A 24,929-nucleotide genomic window follows, 5' to 3' on the forward strand; every position below is an offset into this window, starting at 1 on the left:
ATAAGTGGACTCTTAATCCCCTTCACCTATTTCACCTTTGCTTGTTTATAAACTTCATATAAATTCCAATATATATTATGAACTTAATTTAGTGTCTGTGAGATTCATCTGTAAATCTATAATACAAATAGGTATAATCATAGGATGCTGTTTCTTATTACTGTGTAATATTCGATTGTGTAAACATACCGCAGTTTGCTTGTCTATTGTCCTGCTGAAGGACAATTGGGTTGTTTCTACTTTGGGGCTATTATGAATAAAACCACTATGTACAATCTTGTAAGAATCTTTTAGTGGACATAGCACTTATTTCCCTTGGATTATGTCCAGGAATATAATTTCTGGGTATAGCATAGATATATGTTTAGCTTTGATAGCTAGGTCAGTTTCCAAAGTGTTCCAATTACACTTTCCTAAGGAATATAAAACATTCTAATTATTCCATGTGCTCAACAGCCTTGGTATTGTCTGTCTGTTACATTTTAGACATTTCCTTACATTTTCTGCAGTGGTATCTCCTTATGATTTCCATGCAGAGTTTATAAGAAAATTTTAATATATCAGTCTTTTGGATTTTCTTCTTTTGTGACCAATAGGAAACAATAACCTAATACCATAACATTCAAAAACTAGTGGTGAAAGCAGGAAATAAAAGATGAAAATAAGGATGATTGGACCTGCACCCCAATGTTTATAGCAGCAATGTGCACAATACCCAAACTATGGAAAGAGCCCACATGTTACATGTCTCACCCTCTTCCCATTCTGAATGAGAAGAAACAGAAAAATTGTTGGAGTAAAATGGATTGAATGAACAATGAAGATAATTCTTTTTGAAAATGTGAAAAGGCACACTCACTGAACAGACAGGTACCCTCAAAGTGTGTGTGTAGCCCCATGGGGAAACAAACAGGTCTCAGACCTGCTGGGAAAGAAATTCCTTGATTCTATCAGAGCAAAGGCAATATCTAGATAGAAGCACTCAGCAATGAGCAAGATGAAAAGAGAAACCACATGTTACAATGGAAACATGCTAAAAAGAGCATAATCTGGGATGAGGCTGAGCAGGTGTTCATTAAAACTTCTTAGGGACAACCAGACCTTGGTTTCTAAATACCATTCCCCTCTAAAAGAAATGAAGTCTTCTTGTTGAAGCAGTTGATTCTAGGACAGAGAAAGTACAAAATGAACATGGATCATCTTGTGCAAGAAAGCAAGGAAGTGTTCAAAGAATCTCAGACATCAAAAGACACCGATTGAAGGTCTTGCCACTGGCCAAGTCTGAAACAATTTCAGCATCAAAATGCATAATCATAGTAACAGACTATAGGCCATCAAATAAAGTAGGAATCTACTACAGTTGACCCTTGAACAATGCGGGGGTTAGGGGCACAGACTCCCACACAATCAAAAATCCATGTATAACTTAACTACCAATAGCCTGTTGACCGGAAGACTTAATGATAACGTAAACAGTTAAGTAACACATATTTTGTGTTTTATATGTATTGCATAGTGTATTCTTTTTTTTAAAAGATTTTATTTATTTATTTGAGAGAGAGAATGAGATAGAGAGAGAGCATGAGAGGGGGGAGGGTCAGAGAGAGAAGCAGACTCCCTGCTGAGCAGGGAGCCCGACGTGGGACTCCATCCCGGGACTCCAGGATCATGACCTGAGCCGAAGGCAGTCGCCTAACCAACTGAGCCACCCAGGCACCCTGCATAGTGTATTCTTACAATAAAGTAAGCTGGACCCAAACAAATGTTATTAGGAAAATCATACGGAAGAGAAAATACATTTATAAGTACATAAGAAAATACATTTTCTTATAAATACATTTATAAGAAAAAAATCCATGTATAAGTGGACCCACACAGTTCAAACCCATGTTGTTCAAGGGTCAAATGTATTCTCTACTGATATAAATAAATAATAGGGGAACGAGAGGGATCTTATTTACACAAGAATGCTGATTGGTAAATATGGAAGGAAAGTTGGATTAGAGATAACCATTTTGTCATCATCATCATCATTGTTTCAAGCAAGAATATTCAACTAATGCTAAAACCACTGAGTAAAACTTTAGAGAGTAATAGGATACTTACATAGTTTCAACGTATCTATTATTTGAGACTACTTATATAGTCTCAAAGTATCTTTCCAAAAGATATGTATTATAACACAAAGAAAAATAAGCATTTTACACTAGAAACCTGGCAGACACCACTTTAACAGAATGATCAAAGTTAATCTTATTAGGAGTGAACTAATCTACATCGTGTGCCTCCTGATATGTCATACTTTATTTCTGTGGTATTCCTGCCAAAAATGCATAACTCAAGTCTAATCTTGAAAAATAGGAGACAAATTGAAATTGAGAAAGGCAATTGAAAAATAACTGGTTTATCTTTCTTAAAAATATGCTCATAAAATACGGGACAAACTGAGAAAGGTTAAAAATTAAAGGAGACAGAAGATTCATGAATATGGTACCATACAAGACATTAGGGCAATTGGCCAAATATGAATAAGGTCTGTAAATTCAATAATATTGCATCAGGGTTAATGTCCTGGTTTGTTAATTTTACTGTGGTTATATAAGGGAATTTCTTGTTTTTAGGAAACTTACATATTACATATATATATATATACATATAATACATTAGGGATAAAGGAGCATCATTTCTGCCATTTACTCTCATATATAATACCTATTATATATGACAGATATATAATTTATATATATAATGTATCATAGATATATAGATATATAAAATACTCCCTCCCTCTGTGTGTGTCTGTATTTTTTGTTTCTGCCCATCCATGTATTGCAGGGGCTAGAACTGAGAAACTATATTTCTTAGACTCCCTTGCCAGCTGAGGTCCAGATTCGGTTTTGCAAATGAGAAACACTTGAGTGAAATTAGAAGGGAGAAGATAGGTAAAAGCTGTTTCTGTTCTCTTCTGGCTCTAGCCATGGTAGTGGTAACTCAGCACCTCAAACTCCTTCAGAGGTGGTGAACTTCCTATTGTTCCTGATCTCAAGTAAAATATATTCCTCCCCACCTCATTTGCATCTTTAGCCCTTCCAAAAATGTTGTGATCTTTTTGCTTAAAATACCTAGAATAGGTTCTGTTTTCCTATATTGTTAGACCAGGCAAGGTGTCATTCAAGTAAAAGGCAACAAGCAGATGTTTTCATCCATAAAATAACTCCAAGGAAACAATACCCCACGGGCCCTTTTTGATGAAAAAATGACTTGACAATGAAATCCAGCCAAATAAGAGTTGAATAAAAATAAGGAACACAGAAATAAAGAACCATATTTAAAAGATGGATGATTAAATATAGAGCAGGGTGATGGGATAGGAAATGCTCAGTTGGGGAGTAGGGCATTTCATGAATATAGTGTGGTTCTAGAAGACCATGCTGATAGGGTGACATTGAGCAGAAACCTTCATGAAGTAAGGGAGTGAGCTATGGAGATATTTGAGCAATGAGTTTTCAAGTCAGTTTTTATTTTTATTTTTATTTATTTATTATTTTTTTAAAGATTTTATTTATTTATTTGACAGAGAAAGACACAGCGAGAGAGAGAACACAAATGGGGAGTGGGAGAGGGAGAAGCAGACTCCCTGCTGAGCAGGGAGCCCGATGCGGGACTCGATCCCAGGACTCCAGGATCATGACCTGAGCCGAAGGCAGTCGCTTAACCAACTGAGCCACCCAGGCACCCTTCAAGTCAGTTTTTAAATAAAATGTGACAAACATCAAGAAAAAAACATCCGTCCTTGCTAACTAGATCTTATAATAGAACTAGGTGATTTTGGCACCTGCCACCACCTGATGGCAGCACACTCTAAAGGAAAACTAAGAAGAGAGCAAGTCTGTGTTGGTAAAACTAAACTGAAGAGAGGCAAACATCACAAAAGAATAAAAGTGCTGTGGTGTTTCTAGCTTCTGAATCTTAAACTTGTCAGACATCTCATTGCACTTTCTGATTTCATTAAAAAAAATAAAAACAAACCTCAATATCTCTTGTTTACAAGTATGATAACTTCCAGATTCCATTCCTGCATTGTAAATGGTGAACAGATTGGCTTTACTTTACCTAACTTGTTACCTTCACGTCTTCATTTTCAAACCCATCGGCCTAATGTGGTCATCATTGTTTGGGGCAGAGGTGTCTTTTTATTACCCAGGCAATCCAGAAGATGGTATAACCAACCGAAGCCCGGCTGCTTTTATAGTATCTCTTTTCCTATAAATAATTGGAACTCTTGTCCTAGCATTGATTTTAGAAGATCTGTTAGTGTTTCCAGATCTAAATACAGAGAAGTGGTGCCTTAGCTGTTCAATTAGGTGAATGTTTATGGACAAGCCAGGCTCTGTGTGGAAAATCACTCAGAGCTTTGCCTCATCTGCTCCTCTTGACACTTCATGTCAGAGCTTGGGTGCCACCTCCATGGAAAGGACTTCAGTCCTGGTAACATTTCCCTCCTAGAGGCTGCCTTAGCCCCATACCCTCTTACTTATTATTCTACATTCTAATAACTCCTTTTCTTTTTCTTTCTTTTTTTTTTTGGCAGATAAAAGTTTGTTTTACTGAATAACTAACTGATCTGTTTTATTGCCAAGGCCACTATGTACAGACAAAAGAGAGGGAGTTTTATTTCTTGGTCTCTTCCTCCTTGGACAGAGTCTTGATGATTCCTCCTCCTTGGTCTGGAGCTGCTCTTCGCGGCGCCTGGGAGCCTCCGTGGTCTTCAATCTGCCGGTCTCAACCTGGTCAGCCAGAAGCTTCTTGCGAGCCTTGTCTGCTTTCAGCTTGTGGATGTGTTCCATGAGAACCTGCATGTTTTTGAACACCTGACCCTTCGTTCTCAGGGACAGGCTGTGTGATGCATGTGGCAGTCCCGTCTTCTTCTTAGAGTCACAGTATCTTCTGAGAAGCTGGAGCAGAATTCTTATCCTCCTCATCCAGGTTACCTTCTCAGGCATTTGAGCATTGGCTGTACCTCTTCTCTTACCAATGCCCATAGCCCTGCCCTTCCCGTAGGCCAAAGTGTTTTTCCGGCACTGAGCCCAGGAATGGACAGTCACAGCTTTCGGGATGATCAGCCCATCTTTGATCAGTTTTTGGATCGGTTGACAGGAGTTGGCATCGGTGATTTCATTGCTCTCATTGGGGTCCAACCTGATGTTCTTTTTGCCACAGCGAGGACACTGGAGGCAAGCCTCTTCGGAAGCCTGAGCATATTCATGGCTGTGGCCGCAGCGCCAGAAGGAAAGTCTAATTGCTTATTTTCTCGTCTCTCTTTACCTTGTGCCTGAAAGCTCCGTGAGAACAAGAAATGTATCTATCTTGTTCATAATTGTATTACCCACTCCTGGGCACTGTGCCTGGCACATTGTGGACACCTAGTATATACGTTTTGTTGAAAGAATACATTTGCAGGATCCTTGGTCCTCTTTTTAAAAATTGTTGTCTAAATGAGTTCCTTGGGGCGCCTGGGTGGCTCAGTCATTAAGCGTCTGCCTTCGGCTCAGGTCATGATCCCAGGGTCCTGGGATCGAGCCCCGCATCGGGCTCCCTGCTTGGCGGGAAGCCTGCTTCTCCCTCTTCCACTCCCCCTGCTTGTGTTCCCTCTCTCGCTGTGTCTCTCTCTGTCAAATAAATAAATAAATAAAATCTTTTAAAAAATAAATAAATGAGTTCCTTTTTCATTATTAAAGAAAAAAATTGCTTAACTCACAGCTACTCAATTTCTTACACTTAAATTCTTCACTGTGTATGAAGGGCATTCTCTTCATAAAAACAGTACAATTATCAAACTCAGGACAGCTGTAATGATTAGCAATCATCTACAGATTTTGTTCAGATTTTGCCAACTTTCCCATTGATAACCTTTGTAGCAAGAGGGGGGAAATGCTTTTTTCCTTGTCCAGGATTCAATCCCAGATCACAAGTTACATTTGTCATGTCACTTTAGTCTCCTTTAATCTAGAATAATTTTTCAGCTTTTCTTTGTCTTTCATGACAATTTTAAAGGATGTGGGTGTGTTGTTTTGTAGAATGTCCCTCAGTTAGGGTTTGTCTGATGTTTCCTCATGATTACACTTGTGCATTTTTGGCAGGAATACCATGGAAGTGATGTTGTATCCTTATCAGTACATCCTATCATAGTGTCTATTTATCCCAATAGTGGTGATATTAATTACAATCGCTTGAATAACTGGTGTCTACCAAGTTTCTCTACCATCATTAGTCACTTGTGGGAAGATGCTTTGAGACTGGATAAATATCCTGTTTTTCATTATATTTTCACCAATTAGTGTAAGCATCCATTGATGATTCTTGCTTCAAACATTTATAGCTCACGTGGTTGTCATGTGGTGGCTTTCAAATTCCATCATTTCTTTTATATTTGTAAGTTGGAATTCTACCATAATTTGGTTATAAAAAGAACATTTTTTACTGTAATTTCTAATAAAAGACTTTTTCAACACCTTACTAATTCTGCTTTATGCACATGCATATTTTATACCCTCCAAACACCTGCTGAATTACTGATGCATTATTTCCCATTGCAAAGCCCTTGTAGATTTTGCTTAATTAGCTGGTTGCTTAGGTGAGTACTTAGTTGTCCCATGTAGGATAGGCCTGTCAGGTCCCAAGAGACTGTGAGGGCTCTGGTAAGGATTTTGAAATAGAGAAGCCTGTGCCCAAATTGATTCAGCCTCTTATTCATCCCCTAAGCAACCTTAAACAAATTATTGAACCTCTCAGAGTGTCACTTTTATTCCTGCCTGCTTGAAGTTGGGAACCATGTCTTTATACTACTTTGAATCCCTAGTACAATATGTGCACAAGTAAACCCACAGTTAGTGACTGTTAAACTGAACTATATCTCTTCTGTACCACCATTACTGCATTTTCTCTCTTTTATTTTTATTTTTTTTAAAGATTTTATTTATTTGACAGAGAGAGACACAGCGAGAGAGGGAACACAAGCAGGGGGAGTGGGAGAGGGAGAAGCAGGCTTCCCGCCAAGCAGGGAGCCCGATGCGGGGCTCGATCCCAGGACCCTGGGATTATGACCTGAGCCGAAGGCAGACGCTTAACGACTGAGCCACCCAGGCGCCCCTGCATTTTCTCTTTTTGTTCTAAAGACTCCTCTGTTGTCAAATCTTGCTAAAGTTTCTTCCAAAGTCCTTTTGAGGCCATTCAGTTTTTGGTTTACATCTATCTTTCTATACTTAATGCTTTCCTCTTTTTGCATAGGTATGTTTGTACTTTCAAAAATTCGGTTTTCTCTATCCTGGTAATTGCACTTAGACATTTATAAATACTTTTCAAATTTCTTTCTGGCTACTTACTTTTTACTTTGCATTACTGTTTTGCCTTATTAAATTCACACCTTGTTATCATTATTTTTTCAGAAATTAATACTGCTTGGGGCGCCTTGGTGGTTCAGTCGGTTAAGTGTCTGCCTTGGGCTCAGGTCATGATCCCAGGGTCCTGGGATCAAGCCCCACATTGGGCTCCCTGCTCCGCGGGAAGCCTGCTTCTCCCTTTGCCTGTCCCCACTCCTGCTCTCTCCATCTCTTTATCAAATAAATAAATAAAATCTTTAAAGAAAGAAAAGAAATTAATACTGCTCTGCAATAAGAGCCATGGGAAGATGGGGGGAAATTTCATTCCTGTTTGTAGGGAAGTCAGTGTGGATAGTTCCCTCTTCCCACCACTGTGCCAAGGTTACCTGTTCTGTTGTTGCTGTTACATGAAAGCTGAATCAAAATCTTATTACTCCTCAATTTCTACTCATTAATTGCCTTTGAAGAGTATACCTAAGGTTTTTTAGCAGCAAAATTTGAACTAGGAATGAGATTCCTGATCCCCAAGCTTAGAAGTTTGCTAATCAATGCTTCCTTTCCATAAAATGGCTATGTCAGTCTTCTGGAAATAAAATAGGAAAGCCTGAGTAGCAGAGGTGTTGGATGCTCTAGTTACATTCTCTAGCTCCTGTCCACTCTGATTTCAGCCACAACTCTAATGATGGTTCTGCTGCAAGCTCAGATTCATGCCGTCTATATTGCACCCCAAAAGCAAGCCTACAGATTCTGCTTTTCTATACCAGGTTAAGGAAGCCCTCTCTCTTCTGTGCAGAAGTACAATCCAGGACAGTTACCAGCCCTGGGGAAACCCTCAACCAATACCAGATGGGAGGGTGGATAAATGCTCCAGCTGCAAGAGGGATATCCAGGGGAGCATTCTGTACATTTTTCAGAGGTCCTCAAGGAGAAAGCAGTGATTTCAATAATGGAGCCTTATATTGACTTTTCCTTTTTTTTTTTTTTTTTACTCTCCCTGACCCATCAATTCTGGTCTCTGGAAACACTTCCCAAGGAAACTACCTGCACCCAAATCACTGTTCCAGGATCTGCCTGTGGGGGTGACCACTAAGTAAAAAATTCATTCAATAAGCATTTACCGTGATTATTTTATGCTAGGAAGTGAGATAAAAGACCTAGTAGATAAAATTCCTAGTACTTGTCCTGAAGAGTATAATGGGGAGACAAACAAGTAAACAATTAGAAAAAAATTACAATATGGGGTGGCTGAGGGGCTCAGTTGGTTAAGTGTCTGCCTTCAGCTCAGGTCATGATCCCAGGGTCCTAGGATCCAGCCCCACATCAGGATCTCTGCTGGGTGGGGAGCCTGCTTCTCCCTCTCCGTCTGCCACTCTGCCTGCTTGTGCTCTCTCGTTCTCTCTCTCTCAAATGAATAGATAAAATCTTTAAAAATTTACAATATATTGTTGGAGAAGCTGTGTTAGTGGCAAGAACATTAAAAATGCATTAAAACACGGGGAGGGGTCATTTAACTTATACTTGGGGAAGGGGCTTCCTGGAGGATGTATTGCTTGAGCTAATGGATGAAGCATGGATAAACACAGCTATCACAACTCTGTATTGTACAAATGTCAGCTGAAAATTCAATTGATACTTTTGTATCCTCTGTTCCAAAGGTTATGCTCTGCTCTTTATGGTATGCAGTATATGGCATGATTTTAGATGACAAATGGACATTTAAACTTTTTTGTAGTTATTATGTTAATATGTACTAGAATAAAAATAAGGAGCACAAAAAACTTGATTTTATAGACTATTATCATTTAGGATGAAGAGAAAACTATTTAATGAATTGAAATTGACCTTAAAGAAAAATATTGAGTGAATAATAACACCTGTTTAGACTGACAAAGATTGCATGGGTGGTATGCAGATTACTGAAGTTTGGGAAATACTGCACAAGGAAAAATCTAAAATGAAATTCCTGCTTTCCAGAAACTCAGCAGTTGTTTGGGAACACAGAGCCGTAAGCAAGGATAATTAGGGCTACAATAAATTTGTAAACCAAGTACAGGTTTCCTCCACTATCCAAAATTAGAGCGTTCTTATCAAAACTTTTTAAACCAAAATGATATAAAGTGAAGAAGCAATTACCATTACTTTATATGGAAATATTTAGAAACATTTCTGAGCATTTCCAGACCTGAAAAATAACCTTTTAGGCATTTCTGATACCTTAGGACATATCTTGCTAAGAGATGCACAAAATAAATGGAGATAAAGCACAGGTGTTCACAGACAAGTTCAAAGCTATGGGTGGCTTGATACTGAGATGCTGAATGTAGTTCCCGGGGAAGGAGCTTGGGGATGTCACTCTCCCCCGCTGCCTGGGGTTGAGAGCTGCCTTTATAAAGGCTCACTGCAAAACAAACTCTAACTGCTATTTTCATTTACTACCTTTTTTCATAAAAGCAAAAATTCTCTTGGATTTCTTTTGTTAGCAAAAACGGGTTTTAATGTAGAGGGCTTTTCTAAAAGCAAAGTGCCTTAAGGGGAACTTTCTAAAAGAGGGGGATACCTAAACAGGAAGAAGATAGGAAAGCAGTGAGGAGCAAAGTGTAGAGGCTACAAGATCAGTTGGAAGGCTATTGCTCTAGTCCATGGGAGAGGTAGTAACAGCTTGAATTAAGGAGTGGCTAGAAAAATGGGAAACAACAACAACAAGTAATGAAACAGGCTCATTGCAACCATTCTATGAAAACTTACTGGTTACAGGCAGGACGCAGGTGAAACCTGTCAAGTCAAGTGCAGGACAGTTTGGTACACGCACGCATACACGGAGTGGGAAAGCTGGATTAATCAATCAGAAAATATAATTAGAAGCATGTTTTTATTTGGCTTCAGTTACCAGAGCACTTTAGTGTTAATTCTTCAGATATTTGCCCCCCACCTTTTTTTTTTTAATTTGACTGAGGCTGGGGATATACTAATACATATATAACGCTTTCTACATTCCAGGCATGTTCTAAAGAGCTTTAGTTCTCCGTTTTCATAACCCTTATTTTATAGAAGAGAAAGCTGAAGCACAAGGAGGTTAAGTAACTTGCTGGAGGTAATGCAGCTAATAAGTGAAGTAGTAAAGATTAAGCCCAGGCGTTCTTGTTCTAGAGTATCTATTCTTAACACTACGCCAGAATAAATGGGTCGGGCAGATTATGCTGAAGACCTGGTTGCGAGACCACAGTCCCTCCATCTGCAAAATGGCGATAATAACAACGCTAGGAGTCTGGTGCAAAAGAGTGAGATAATGAATATGAATGTGAACTTCAAATTACGTATGTGACTCCACATACTAGCTTTTCATAATACGAGTACGTGAGCTCCCGCATTGTAACGAGTTTGCAGCGCCAGAGCGAGACCCCGCCCCTGTGGCTCCGCCCACCGCGAGCGGCAGGTGGGGCTGGCAGATCTTCTTTGCGCATGCGGAAACTGCTGCCCGCTCCCAGCTCTAACCCAGGCTGAGAGTAGCTGCCGTTTCTGAGAGGACGATTCGTGAGGAGGCCCTTGGCGCGGTTTTCCTTTCCTCTCCCTTCTGCGGGCCCTGGCCGTACTTCGCTGTGCCTAGAGCGTGGTGTGTTTTCGTCTACCTGCCTGATTTTCTGCAGAAGGTGCCTTTCGTTGGCCCGATAGTTCCTTGTCGAAAGTGCCGGCCCCCGCGCCGGCACCGGCCGTAGCCCGGTGGGAAGGCTCAAGATGGCGTGCCTGTTGGAGACCCCAATCCGCATGAGCGTCCTCTCGGTGAGTGACCGCCGCAGCTGCCCGCTAGCTCGAGAGCTCGGGCCGGCCCGCAGCATTCGCCCCAAACGTGGAGTGCCTCCTGCACACCACCCCTTGGGGTGGCTTCCGGCTCAGCTTTGGGCCATGGAGAGAGAGGGTAGGCGGGAGGAATAGACGGGACCCCGACCGAGCCAGAAACGTCTCCAACTCCAGGAGCTTCCACCGGTCCCGTTTCTCGGGTGGCCTCTGGCGGACACGGTGGTTGGGCGTACGGGCAGCTGGCCCGGTGGCTCGGCTTGGGCTTTGCCAGGTGCTTCACTGAACCTTCCTCTCAGCGTTGCTGCTTCTCCCGGCCGAGCGCTCTGCCCTGTGAGGCGCCGGGCTTGCCGCTGGCCTGGGAAAGAGCGCCCATTGAGCCCCCCGCGGCGTTGGCAAGGAGAGGTGCAGGCACTTTGGGCCCCTACAGCCTGAGAGAGGCCGGACCAGGTCTGTGGCTTCTGTCGCGTCCCGACACGGGCTGGAACTGCTTGCTTCTTGGCAACGGGGATTTCATGTCAGCTGCATCATATCTTAGTGTATGTAGTTACTTAAGCCCCTTTTCTTCGCTCTGCTTTGGAGGTCGCAGCTCGGAGTCTAAAGGAACCTGTGCCTGGCATTACTTTTTTTTTTTTTTTTTTTTTTTTAAGGGGAGTCAAACGCTGGGGGGGGGAAGTCAATTTTCCTATTATTGAAAGAAGGGAATGTATTGACCCGCCAGGAAGTAATATCTAGTTATTTGGGGGTTTTTTCAAGTTAAAAAAAAAAATCCAAAATACAGCTTTCACTTTTCACTGCATTGCTCTTGAGAACCAGGACCCGGAGTGAAAGTTACTGAGGGAAAACTTCAAAGGGTTTTACAACAATTTAGAGCTGTCCAACGAGAGAATAGTCACTTTACCAGTGGTCCATTTACTGTTGTTGGAAATAGGCAAAGACTGGTTGGCCATCTTTTAAACTTGTGGAAGCTGTCTGATACTGAGAGGGTGGTTGGATTACAGATTACCTGACTTGTCAGGGTCCTAGAATCTGTGATTCCAGCGAGTTTCTTTTCTCTTCCCTGACTTCTCCCACAGAGACACTCACCTGTCTGGAAGCACTTAGGACATTTGCTATGATTCAGGGTTAGAACACTGTGGAATACTGTAGCCTAGATAATTTAATTTGGGGGGCGGGGGCCGTCATCCAATTTGTCTCCTGATCGATTTTAGCAGTCTTTTTCCTTATTTTATACGGCTTGGGGAAACACTGGTCATCTAAGTATTGAATCAGGTTAGCCTTTTATTCTACTTCTGTAATACCCAGGAATATTTTGTGGGCAAGCAGGTGAATGACTTTTCCCTCAATATGTTTTTTTAAAAAAAAATCCCTCTCAACTGTCCTCAAGTCCCTTTAATTATCTTGTTTATCCTTCATTTCAGCCGAAGCTTCTTTACTTTTTGTACACTGTCAACTTGTATCATGCATACAATTGAAAATTTTCATTTGTTTCTCTCCCTCAGTAAATAATATTTCCTGTTTAATTTTATGCAGAAACTTCTTGAAGAGTATTCCCTACTTCTAGTTGGGATTTCCTTTAGTTCTAATCTCATTGGGGGTTATGTATTTTTCACAGTCCCAAAGTCTTGTCTGTCAATTCATCAGTTATAGAGCCTTGGGAAATCAGACGCCACTGTGGCACCACCTTTTGAAATACAGAGTGCAGATGGAACAGGAAATATTAATCAGAAATTACCTTGAATATAACTGATTCCTTTAATAGGCTGCTTACTGTGCACCAGTTATGTAAAACACTTTAATGTATACTTTTAGGGAATGCAAGGATGAGATCAGATGTGCCCTCAGGGAAGTCACAGTCTGAATGAGTCCACGACATGATAAACATAATTCAAGCAAGGGGCAAATCATATGGCTTTAAGGGTTTCATTCAAGGCCCTTTATACCTTCTCCCCTATGAGAGATCTCATTCACTCTTAAACCTTAACTGTGATCCTCTCACATATTACATTGCCAGCCTTGACTTTTTTTCCACATAGTCTCGTATCTTCAATTGTGTGGATGTTACCTGAGACTTCTAACAAAGCACATTCCCTTCTCCTAAGGACTTAATTATGACTTTCCATTTCTGTTATTGGTACTGGCTTTCATTGATCACTCTCTGTTAAACCTCTTGGATCATCTTTGGCCCTTACCCTTTTTGTGCCCCTATATCTAATCAGTCCTTAAGTTCTGTTGGTTCTTAGTATTTCACACATGTGGCTGTTCCCATGGCCACCCTTTCATATCATTTTGTGCCTGCATTACCACAGTGTCCTCAGAATTATTTTTACCACTCCTTATATCTTACCCTCTCAGTTCCAGTCCATTCTCCACAGTAATTTTCCTATAGAAGACATTGGACACATTTCGTTCCTGTTTCAATTCTTCAGTGGGTTCCTATTGCTGAAAGGTTGATAATCATGTTCAACTTCGGATATAAGATTCTTTATCCTCTGCATGAACCTTCTATCCCATATAAACTGGCTTTCTCAAATTGAAGTGATCTTGGGTTCTTCCATCCAGTAACTCTTACTGTCTGCCTGCTCATTTGTACATATGAATTATAGCTTTGTATGGATTCATTCATGTAATATATTTTGAACTTCTGTCATTTGCCAGGCATGGCATTGGGCTTGGGAATACAGTGGTGAGTGGCATAGACCTGTTTTTGCCCTTTGGAAATTTTAGCCTAATGGGGAAAATAGATCTCAAATCATTACACAATTCTTTGTGAATGGTGATTAGTGTTATGAATTAAAAATATAGGGTGCTGTATGAGCATGTAGTAGGGGAACCTGGTCTAATGGAGAGGGCAATGAGGAGAGCTAGGGAGGATTTCCCTGAAGAAGCGACAATGAACTGAGAGTTCAAGGATGGTTAAGAACTAACTAGAAAAACAGAAGAGTGTTCCAGGCAAAGGAAACTGCTTTTGCAGAGGCCCTGAGGCCTTTAACAATTGTTCTATCTTCTTAGTAAATTAATTCAGAGGTAAGTGCTTGACCTTTTTCTTAACCCCCACTGCTATTTTTAGTACTATGTCTTACATATACAAGGTATTCAGTAAATGGTTGAACTATCTATTTTGGGGAGTTGAACAAACTCTCCAGCTATCTTTCTAGGCTGCACCATGATCATCCCTATCCATCTTTGGTTTGCATTACCCTTTTCTTTTTTTTTTTTAAGATTTTATTTATTTGACAGAGAGAGACACAGCAAAAGAGGGAACACAAGCAGAGGGAGTGGGAGAGAGAGAAGCAGGCTTCCCACGGAGCAGGGAGCCCAATGTGGGGCTCGATCCCAGGACCCTGGGATCATGACCTGAGCCAAAGGCAGACACTTAACGACTGAGCCACCCAGGTGCCCCTGCATTACCCTTTTCAACAAATTTATAAATTCTCCCATGTTTCCCAAACTCTTGGATGATTTTACATTGATTGGATTGTTTAAAACTTTTTATTCTGAAGTAATTATAGATTCATGGGAGGTTGCAAAGATAATACAGAAAGATCTCTGTGTACGCTTGGCCCAGTTTCCCCCGTTGGTTACATTTTATATAACTATAGTACAATATCAAAACCAGGAAGTTGATACTGGTATAAGTATATGTATAGTTTTGTATCATTTTGTCACATGTGTATAGTATAGCTGTCACCACAGTCAAGATACAGAATTAGTCTATCACCACAAAAATCTCCCTTATGCTACCTCTTTGTAGTCAAACCTACCTACCCCCTGCCCACCAACCCCTGGTGACCACTAATTTCCATCTCTGTAGTTTGGTCGTGTTCCATAATGTTACATACAGTATGTGACCTTTTGAGATTGGCTTTTGTCATTCAACATACTGACCTTGAGATCCATCCAAGTTGTGTGTATCAATAGTTTGTTCTTTTTTACTGCTAAGTAGTATTCATGGTATGGATGTCACATTTTAGCATAAACCTATTAGACATTTTGGTTATTTCCAGTTTTTGGCTGTTATAACTTGCAGTGAACAATCATGTACAGGTTTTTGTGTGGACATAACTTTTCATATCTCTGAGATTAATGCCCAGGAGTGTAATTGCTAGGTTGTATGGTAACTGTTATGTTTAGTTCTTAAAGAAACTGACACTTTTCTAGAGAGGATGTACCATTTTACATTCCCATCAGTAATGTATGAGAGATCCAATTTCTCTGCACCCTCACTAGCATTTGGTATTGTCATTATTTTTTATTTTAGCTGTTCTAAATAGATGTGTAGTGATAACTCATCATGGTCCTAATTTGCATTTCTGTAATGATAAGTAGTGTCAAAAATATTTTCATTACTTACTTGCCATCCATATTTTATTGAATATGAAGAACTATTTTAGTGAAGTATTTCTTCATATCCTTTTGCCCACTTCCTAATTGGGCTGTTTGTGTTTTGACTGTTGAGTTTTGAAAGCTCTTTATAGATTCTAGTAGGAGTCCTTTGTCAAATAGGTGCTTTGCAAATATTTTCTCCCAAGTCTGTAGCTTATCTTTTCATCCTCTTAACCATAGGTTAAAAAATGAACTTTGATCTCAACTTCACACCTTATACAAAAATTAATTCAAAATGGATCATAGATTTAATTATAAAGCATAAAATGAAACTTTTAGGATAAACGAGAAAATCTGCAGAACCTTGGACTTGATGAAGAAGTCTTAGACATAACACCAAAACCATGACGTATTTAAAAAAATTTTTTTAATTAAAAATTAGTAATTGGACTTAACCAAAATAAAAATTTATCTTTGTGAAAGACTCTGTTAAGAGGATGATTGCATTTTACTTTGGTCACTTTCTAATGATTTGAGAGAGGCAAGGTAATAAAATTTTATTGAATAACATCATAGGCTGGTATAGACAGCTAAGGCATCTATTAATTTTAATTGTCTCCTTTATAGTGTTTTCCTAGTGCCATTATGCCTTTTCAACAAGCAGCTAGTAGAACTGTACAGGATATTCCAAGTCTGAGTATTCCTTGATTTTGTTCTGTTCTTGATAATTATAAACATTTGTTGGCCTTAAGCTGCGTATTGATTCGCTGTCTTAACATGGACAGCTGACAGTAGGAAAAATTTTTATGTGACGTTAAGCCCAGCTATACTATAAGCATGAATTTGGCTTCTCTTGGTTTTTAGTAATAAATGCAAAGTAAAATCTGGTCAGCACATTTTAAAGTTTGCCATTAATTCCCTCCACAAAGCACCAGGATGCTCAGGGTATGTTAGGAGGTGTTCCTAACAGGAATTTAACAGTATGAACTTCCAAATCTTTACTGGCAATGTGTGAGGAATGGGAGATGCTCACTGTATGTTTCCAGGCATTGTGTTGTCCCCTTAAGGGAAGATTGCCTCCTGCATTCAGACACTGGGTGCTCAAGAAGTTTTTTAAGCTTGGGGTGCCTGGGTGGCTCAGTCGTTAAGGGTCTGCGTTCGGCTCAGGTCATGATCTGGGGTCCTGGGATCAGGCTCCACATCTGGCTCCCTGCTCAGTGGGAAGCCTGCTTCTCCCTCTCCCCATCCCCTGCTTGTGCTCTCTCTCTCAAATAAATAAAATCCTAAAAAAAAAAAAAAAGTTTTTTAAGCTTTACCAAGAGTTAGAAACACCTTAGTGTAGGGTCTTTCTATTTCACTTGGAGGTCTGTCTCCTATCTCCTCCCATTCTTGTTAAGAATTTCGAAATAGGGGCGCCTGGGTGGCTCAGTTGGTTAAGCGGCTGCCTTCGGCTCAGGTCATGATCCTGGGGTCCTGGGATCGAGCCCTGCATCAGGCTCCCTGCTCCGCAGGAAGCCTGCTTCTTCCTCTCCCTCTGCCTGCCTCTCTGCCTACTTGTTCTCTCTCTCTCTATCTCTCTGTCAAATAAATAAATAAAATCTTTAAAAAAAAAAAAAAAAGAATTTCAAAATAGTGCCAGGAGGCAGGAATTTCAGTGGTTTTGACTTGTATCTTTTTCATTTCTGATTTGGCAATTGCTTTGCAGTGCCATCTGTCATGTTGGCTTCTGGGTAAAGATACGGAGTTATTGACAAAGAAAAATTCCTGTTACCTTTTGGAAACTAGAGAACAGCTGTCTTCACTGAACAGTGGTGCCATGATCCCTGGGACTATTTAGATAGGAATGAAAGGTATTCCTAATAAGAGCCATTTTGCAGAAACAGCCCCCACTTGTCACTTTGTTAAAGGAAAGCTGTTTTACCTCTTTCTATAAAATCAGAAGAATAATGAATCAGCTACATTCTCCAGTATATATTCTTAATACAGTTATTAGAGGAGGGGGAATGATAAGAGAGTATATGCTGCCTCATGAAAATGAAAAGTTGTGGTCCAGTGGTGAGAGTTTCCAGCTTATAGGATCTATTAATATTTGGTGGTCTTTACCACCTGCAAAATTATTATAGAATGCGAGATTCTTTAAGGGCGCCTGGGTGGCTCAGTCGGGTAAGTGGCTGCCTTCGGCTCAGGTCATGATCTCGGGGTCCTGGGATCGAGCCCTGCATTGGGCTCCCTGCTCGCAGGGAAGCTGCTTCTCCCTCTCCTCCCTGCTTATGCTTTCTTTCACTGCCTTTCTCTCTCTCAAATAAATAAATAAAATCTTTAAAAAAAAGAGTGTTTTAAAAATTTATTAAGCTCAGAAAGTTATAGGTGTCACTGATTGAATAAGGGGAATGAGGAAAAGAGTCATGATCAAACATGATTGACGGGATTTTTACCTTTACAACTAGGTGGTATCATCTACTGAGGATTAGGAGAGGAACATGTTAGGGAAGTAAGGAGGAAAAATAAGTTTAATTTTAGACATGCTGAGTTTGCAGAGTTTTCTGGACATCCCTTTAGAGGTGTCAAATAGGCAGTTGGATATTCTTGGGTGTTTTTCATACTACCAAGCAATTCTCTAGTTCTCTATGGACCCCAGCCAGGTGTCGTACAATTTAACTCAATTCTTTCACTGTTTACCTGAAGATAGAGTCAGATTCCACAGGTAAAGGGTTCAGTCCTACAAGACTGCCCCTCTTCAGGCACCAGTTACAAGTCCAGGTTGTTCTTCTGTGCCTCTGACCAATCAGCTATAAATCAGAGGTTCTCACAATGCCCTCCTTGGTTTTGATAATTTATTAGAATGGTTCACAAAGCTCAGGAAAATCTTTACTTATGTTTGCCGGTTTATTATAAAGGATACAGGTGAACAGCCAAATGATGAGGTACATAGGGCAAGATCCAGAGGTATCCCAAATTCAGGAACTTCTTTCCCATGGAATTGGGGTATGCTACCCTCCTAAGACATGGATGCATTCACCAGCCCAGAAGTTCATCAGATTTTATTGAGCTTTAATCTCCAGCACTCCCCTCCCCCCACACACACCATTTTACCCCTTCCCAGAGATTGCTGGGTAGGACTAGAAGTTCCATCCCTCTAATAACGTGGTCTTTCTGGTTACCAGTCTCATCCTGAGGCTCTCTTGGGGCCCTAGGGCCTAATTGTTCAGTAGCATAAACTTAGGTGTGCTCCTTATGAATAACCAAAGACACTCCTATCACTTAGGAAGTCCCAAGCATTTTAATAGCTTTGTGCTAGGAACCAGGACAAAGACCACATATATCTGTTACACCACACACATAAAGATCTAGAGCTTAAACCTGGGGTGATCATTATTTGGGAGTCATCACCATATTGATCAGTGGTTCTAACCTTTTAAGGATAAGAGTCTCAACATCCTCTTCCCCAGAAAAACATGCATCTGCCTAAAGAATCACATAATTTCAATTGGTTCATGATTCCCTAAAACCTACACATCAGTCTTAAGTTAATAATTCCCTTTTTTTTTTTTACTGTTCCCAAAGTCAGTCACAAAAACATATATAGCAAAATTTAGAAGTCATTTACATTCATTTTTGAATGGTAAAATTTGTAACAATAATAAGGTTTTAAAACTCATATAAGGTATCATGTGGGGACTTGGCTCTGAAGAACCATACTCTTTTGCTTAGTGTGTGCCGGTGATCTTCTGTGAGGTGGACTATCTCTGCAGAAAGGGTTTTGTGTAGCAGATGGTGTAGCAGGCCTGGGGGGAAAGGGTAGATTAGCTGGAGATCCACGCTAGGACTAAGTAAGATACTTGGGGGGTCTGGGCACAGGCAAAGTGAAATAGACAGATTACAAGTGGCCCATGATAGTGGCATGATTGTCACAGGCCACAGTGTAGATTATGGGTTAGACAGATCCTTAGTGGTACTATAGTAGGAAAGCTAATGCATCAATTGTTGGAAGTGGTGGGCTGAGTCTGAGTCAAGCACCATGGATAGCTCCAAGGCAATGGTGGTCACTGTTTTCTGTGAATCTGAAGCAAATAAACCCCCTTTTTTTTTTTTAATCAGGAGACACAGCTAGCCTGTCTGGACACTACCACTTACAAGGTATACCATGAAAGATGGCACCCAGGATCTCTAAGTCATTACATGATTTCAATCTTGAATAATAATTTAAACTATTCTTGTGGTCCACCCATGTATGAGTAGCCTCACTCTGTTTTGTCAAGATTGAGGAGCAAGCATTTGAATACATTCTAGTGGATTTCCTGGGCTATCTTATCATCTTGGGAGGCATTTAAGTGAACCTCAGCCAACCCAGAGAGTATCTCAATCTTTGTAAAACTCCTCACAACCCTGGTCATTCCTATGCCCCAAAGATAGTTTTTGCCTCCTTGGACTTCCACATTATGCTGCTTTGTACCATTGATCCTTACTTAGTTCCTTTTCTCTATCTGAAAGGATCTCTTCTTGGCCCTCAGTCTTCAGACATTCCCATCTACATTGAAGAGTAAGTGAATAGAATTTAATAGTGAGAAGGAACCTTAACGATCATCCAGACCCAAACAACTCCTTGTGATTTGACCATGCTTTAAAAGTATAAACATTGCAGTACCTGATTAGAAAGAAGCATGGATGCTAAATTGCTTCCGGTTCTTGTGACCACCAAAGCATGTTTATAGCAATTGTTGATGTTATAAAAAAGCTATAATATTTTATTACATTAAAAACTCAGTACCGAAAAGGTAAAGGCTACTCTTCATATCCCCTTTAATCTAACTGTGCTCTGGTTTTTAAATTATGAAAAAAAATCCCTCTTTGTGTGAGTGTAAATTATGGAGTCTTTGGAAGAAATCTGCAGATAATCTTTAGTTGATTCTTGTCATTTTTTTTAATTGAGGAAAACAGAACTAGAGAGGCAGACTTGCCCACTGTATATGCTGTTATATAAAGTGTCAGAGCCATATGTCTAAACACCTAATTAAAATAAACAAAAAACAGTTAAAGTTAAAAACAGTTAAACAGTTAAAGTTAAAAAAAACAAAACAAAACTGTGTGCACACCCTTACATTTTAGAATTTTATTTTCAAACTCTGAGCACTGATTTATTATTTTAAAGTGTTTCCTTAACATGTAAAGTCCCATTTTCAGTCTTATTTATTGAGAGTTCAGGGTTGCCTCTTATCCAGGTAGATTAAGTTTAAAATTATGTATTTAAGTGTTTTCATGATTGTATTTGTGAAATTTAAAGCTGATTATATTCTAGGAGTCTCAGTTGCCATTTTATAAGCCTTCCAAAGTTGCTAGGGGCTGCAAAAAAGCAGGGCTTTGCTTAATATGGAGAGAGGGATGCTGTGAACCTCTAGAAACACCAAGGTATGAATCCCATGATAAAAAAATAAAAATAAAAATAGTTGCAAAATCCTATGTGACAGGTCTGGAAGAATTTGAATGAGAATCTGATTGAGTTCTAATGAGGCCAGAAGTTTACCAGAATTCAAAAAGTAAAAGAAAAACAACAAAACACCAAAATCTTGGGTTTTGAATAGTACATGGGCATTTTCTTCTCATTTTTCTTCCTTTTGGAGGCAGGTGGGAATCTTGGAATATATAGGAAGGGCATGCTAGCTATCTGCAAGGAAAAGGTCAGTCTTTGTTGATGATTTTATTTTTTTGTATTGTCCCAGATAGACGGATTTTTTTGCCCTCAAAATTAGGAAAGAATTATCTAGCAGTTAATTTTCTTTAATAGTGAAATAAACTGTCTGGCAGAGGAATACTGTGTATCACCAGAACTCTTCAAGCAATGGTGAGGCAGTATTTAGAATTTTGTGAGTTTATCTCACCAGAACACAGCCAGAATAAAGGGGGAGACATGATTTGAAATTAAGGCACAGTTTAGTAAAATACTTTGAAAGTATTGATTTCAGGGGCACCTGGGTGGTGCAGTCAGTTAAGCGTCCAACTCTTGGTTTTGGCTTAGGTCATGATCTCAGTGTCCTGACATCGAGTCCTACGTTGGGCTCCACACTTAGCGCAGAGTCTGCTTGGGACTCTCTTCCCCTCTCTCTGCCCCTCCCCACCGCCTGCTCCCTCTCTGTCTGTCTCTAAAATAAATAAATGAATCTTTCAAAAAAAAGTATTGATTTCTGATATTCTGGATTATGGTAGCCCTAGTCTCATTAGGGACAAATACAAATTTATCAAGTGTCCCTGGGCTTTAAAATGAATAATTGCGAATTTGTGACTGATCTAAGCAGTACACTTATTTGGCGTTTCAGAAAATTACCAGAGTGACAAAAGGAAGCATTTTTTTGAACTGAGAGTTTTGGAGGTGTCAGAAAATCAAATTTTGGTTTCACATTATTTGGGGAATGGGTAAGAGATTCTGGCATTCCCAGTTGACTGGAACATTAAGAGCTGTTTCAGTTGGTGGCTCCCAACACCGCCAGACTCCACACCCCCTTTTTAAACATATTTTATAGTGTCTCCTTGGCTATCCTGAAGTGAAATTCATTGATAAGTTAACCGTTCTCACATGTTACTTTTATTTTTAAAGGTATTTATTTATTTATTTATTTATTGAGTGCGAGCGAGGGGAGGGACAGAGGGAGAGAGAGAATCCCAAGCAGGCTTCAGGCCCAGTTCGGAGCCCAATGCAGGGCTGGATCTCATGACCCTGAGTTCATGACCTGAGCCAGAATCAAGAGTCGGACGCTTAACTGACTGAGCTACCCAGGTGCCCCTCACGTGCTACTTTTAATGAGTTGACATTATGGGCGCCTGGGTGGCTCAGTCAGTTACGTGTCTGCCTTTGGCTCAGGTCATGATCCCGGCGTCCTGGGATCGAACCCTATCCACCCCCGCCATGTTGGGCTTCCAGCTCAGCAGGGAGTCTGCTTCTCCCTTTTCTTCTCTGCACCTCCTCTACTTGTGCTCTCTTGCGCTCTGTCTCACATGCTCTCTCTCTCTCTTTCTCAAATAAATAAAATCTTAAAAAAAAAAAAAATAGAGTTGGCATTATGCCCCAGGTGGTATTAAGGGAGAAAGAGCAGGAAACAATGTAATTTGAATACTACTCAGGTACTACTATATTAGAAAGAAGTGATTACCAGTAGTGATATATTTGCAGCTGTACTAATTTGGCTGTGACTGTGGCTGCTACACTACAGGCTGATATAAATAGGATGTTAACAATTACTTAAATACAATAAGTGGTGTTGTTTTTGATGTGACTTTCTGAAATGAACAATTTTTGGTAAAGTTTCTAACAAGATAAAGTACAACTTTTTCCTTATTCATGTGGGAGTTACATTCTTGGGAAAACGAATGTACTGTAAAATACAAAGCATATTTTGTGTTTATGTGTAAAATGGAGTTAGATTCTAGGCTCATAATTTTTTAAAATTTTGTTTGTGCCCTACATGACTGCATAGTGGAAAGTCTTTTGGATGTGGACCCATTGTCCCATGCATTGCAGAACATCCAGCCAGCTTCCATAGTCCTTGCCCACTAGATATCAGTAGTACTTGTCATTTTGACAACCAGAACCACTTACATGAATTTATAAAATATGTCCTAGGGAATAGTGCTGTTCCTGTTTAGAACTGTTGAGAGCCTGGGACTTTCTGAGTGGTGTATCTTAGTGTATTTCCCTCTTTCTCTCCTGCCCTTTTCCCTCCCCCCAGCTTATAAAAGTGTATAGTATAAGGACATGGAAATAAAATGTGCTATTAAACGTTTTCCCCCGTAGTGTGTATAGTCCTCTAATATTCTTATTTATCACATTTATTGCTTTTTGTCTTTCTCCCCTTGCTGAAATGTAAGCTCTGCAAAGGTGGGTTGGGGGGTGGAGGGGTGTCTTTGTTCATTACCTCGAACAAAAGTGTCTGCATAGTTGTTTAAATATTTGTTGACTGAATTAAAGGGTACAACTTCAGCTTTGTTTTGGATTCCCAAGTGTATACTGTATCATTATAATACTAAATTGCATTTCTCAAATGCACCACATTGCTTCAGAACTCTCTTGTGCATGTATTGTGCTCTCCACCTAGAGTCCTTGTCTTTTTTCCTCCCTTTTTCACCTAGCAAAATAATACTGGTTTTTCAGATTAATCATCCTCACTGCTTAGACATCACCTCCATTCCACCCCTAACTTTGGTACTTAATTATATCTTCAACTTTCTTTTTATCTTGTATCCACTTACTACATTTATCCTGTGTCATAAGTTACACTTGTAAGTTACATATATCTCTGTTCCTTTCTGTGCTTTGAATGCCTTGAGGGTAAGGGATTTTTATCTCTTACCAGCACCTAGCATAATGCATGATAAATTAAAGATATTCACATGTTGAATTTCAGCCTGAAATAGGTTTTAAATGGAATCTTCATAGAGTTCAAACATTTTATATTTTTAGTTGTGGTTCTCTCATTTCTCCCCCAAACTAAGATTTATCCTTACAATGCTGAATGATGAGCATTATGAACAATTTTATCTTGAAGTTTCTAGTAATTTGTGGAATAATTGAGATATTAAATTTCGATTGGCAATGACTAAACATTTCCTAGGGGTCAGAATTTCCCATTGAGAAGTGTTAACATTTTTATTTATAAAAATCATATAAGTGAGAAAATAGATACGAAAATGTTTTGTAAACTGTAACATACTAAACAAGTGTCAGATATAATAAAACTATCTCCCTTTTCTTCTGGGGTGTTTGTATGGGAGGGAGAACACTACAAATTGATTACTTAAACTATAACTGGTATTCTTAACTGTGGTTTTATGTTCTCTCTGAGTCCATAACACCTACAGTTACGGAAATTTTAAAAATGCACATATTATTTTATACACTTTTAGTGGTTTTTAAAAATCTCAGATAATGAAAGCTTAGGTTTTTAAGTTCAGCACTCAGGTGCATATTTATTTCTTGCTAAGTACTTAGCTTGCTCTGGGAAAAACGCATCAGGTAAGAAAAGGTATCTTTGAAAAAAAAAAAAAGAAAGAAAAAGTATCTGTCTGAGTAATTAGGCTTTAACCATGAATATAAATAACCTAGGGAATCATTAATGCACTCATTAAAGCAAGTATCTTTTTTGTACAAAAATAGAATTTCCCTGCAATCAGTATTTGGATGGTGCTTTTACATGGAGTTTTCCTGTATGTTCTCTCATTTGTTTCACATTCTATGTGGTAATGTCACCATTTTATAATTGAAGAAATAGTCTCAAATTTTTATTTTTGCCCTAAGTCACAAAGCTAGTAAGTAGTAAAATGAGAACTCAAACCCAAGTCTTCAAATGACAGATCATTTGTTCTTTCTACCAGACAATTCTTGAGTGTGTTAGAAATAAAGAACATTATATTTTAATGAAATGTACAAACGGCAAGACTTCCTTG

General features: G+C 39.5%; 1 protein-coding gene and 1 pseudogene across 3 annotated transcripts in view; one reads left to right on the forward strand and one right to left on the reverse strand.

The window, feature by feature from the left end:
• Positions 1–4,616: 4,616 nt before the first annotated feature.
• On the reverse strand, positions 4,617–5,266 carry LOC117999912 (annotated as a pseudogene).
• Positions 5,267–10,845: 5,579 nt separating this feature from the next.
• Positions 10,846–24,929, forward strand: part of ARMC8 (armadillo repeat containing 8) — a 105,288-nt gene continuing 91,204 nt past the window's right edge. Inside the window, exon 1 of one of the 3 annotated variants that reach the window (XM_034995563.1) lies at positions 10,846–11,156. In XM_034995563.1, the coding sequence (XP_034851454.1) occupies positions 11,112–11,156 (45 nt within the window). In that variant the 5' untranslated portion in view covers positions 10,846–11,111. The remainder of the gene's footprint in view (positions 11,157–24,929) is intronic. The other 2 variants (XM_034995553.1, XM_034995572.1) reach the window with 2 other exon arrangements.

Source organism: Mirounga leonina, unplaced genomic scaffold, assembly GCF_011800145.1.
Source record: "Mirounga leonina isolate KUSES-001 unplaced genomic scaffold, KU_Mleo_1.0 Mir_115, whole genome shotgun sequence".
Lineage (NCBI taxonomy): Eukaryota > Metazoa > Chordata > Mammalia > Carnivora > Phocidae > Mirounga > Mirounga leonina.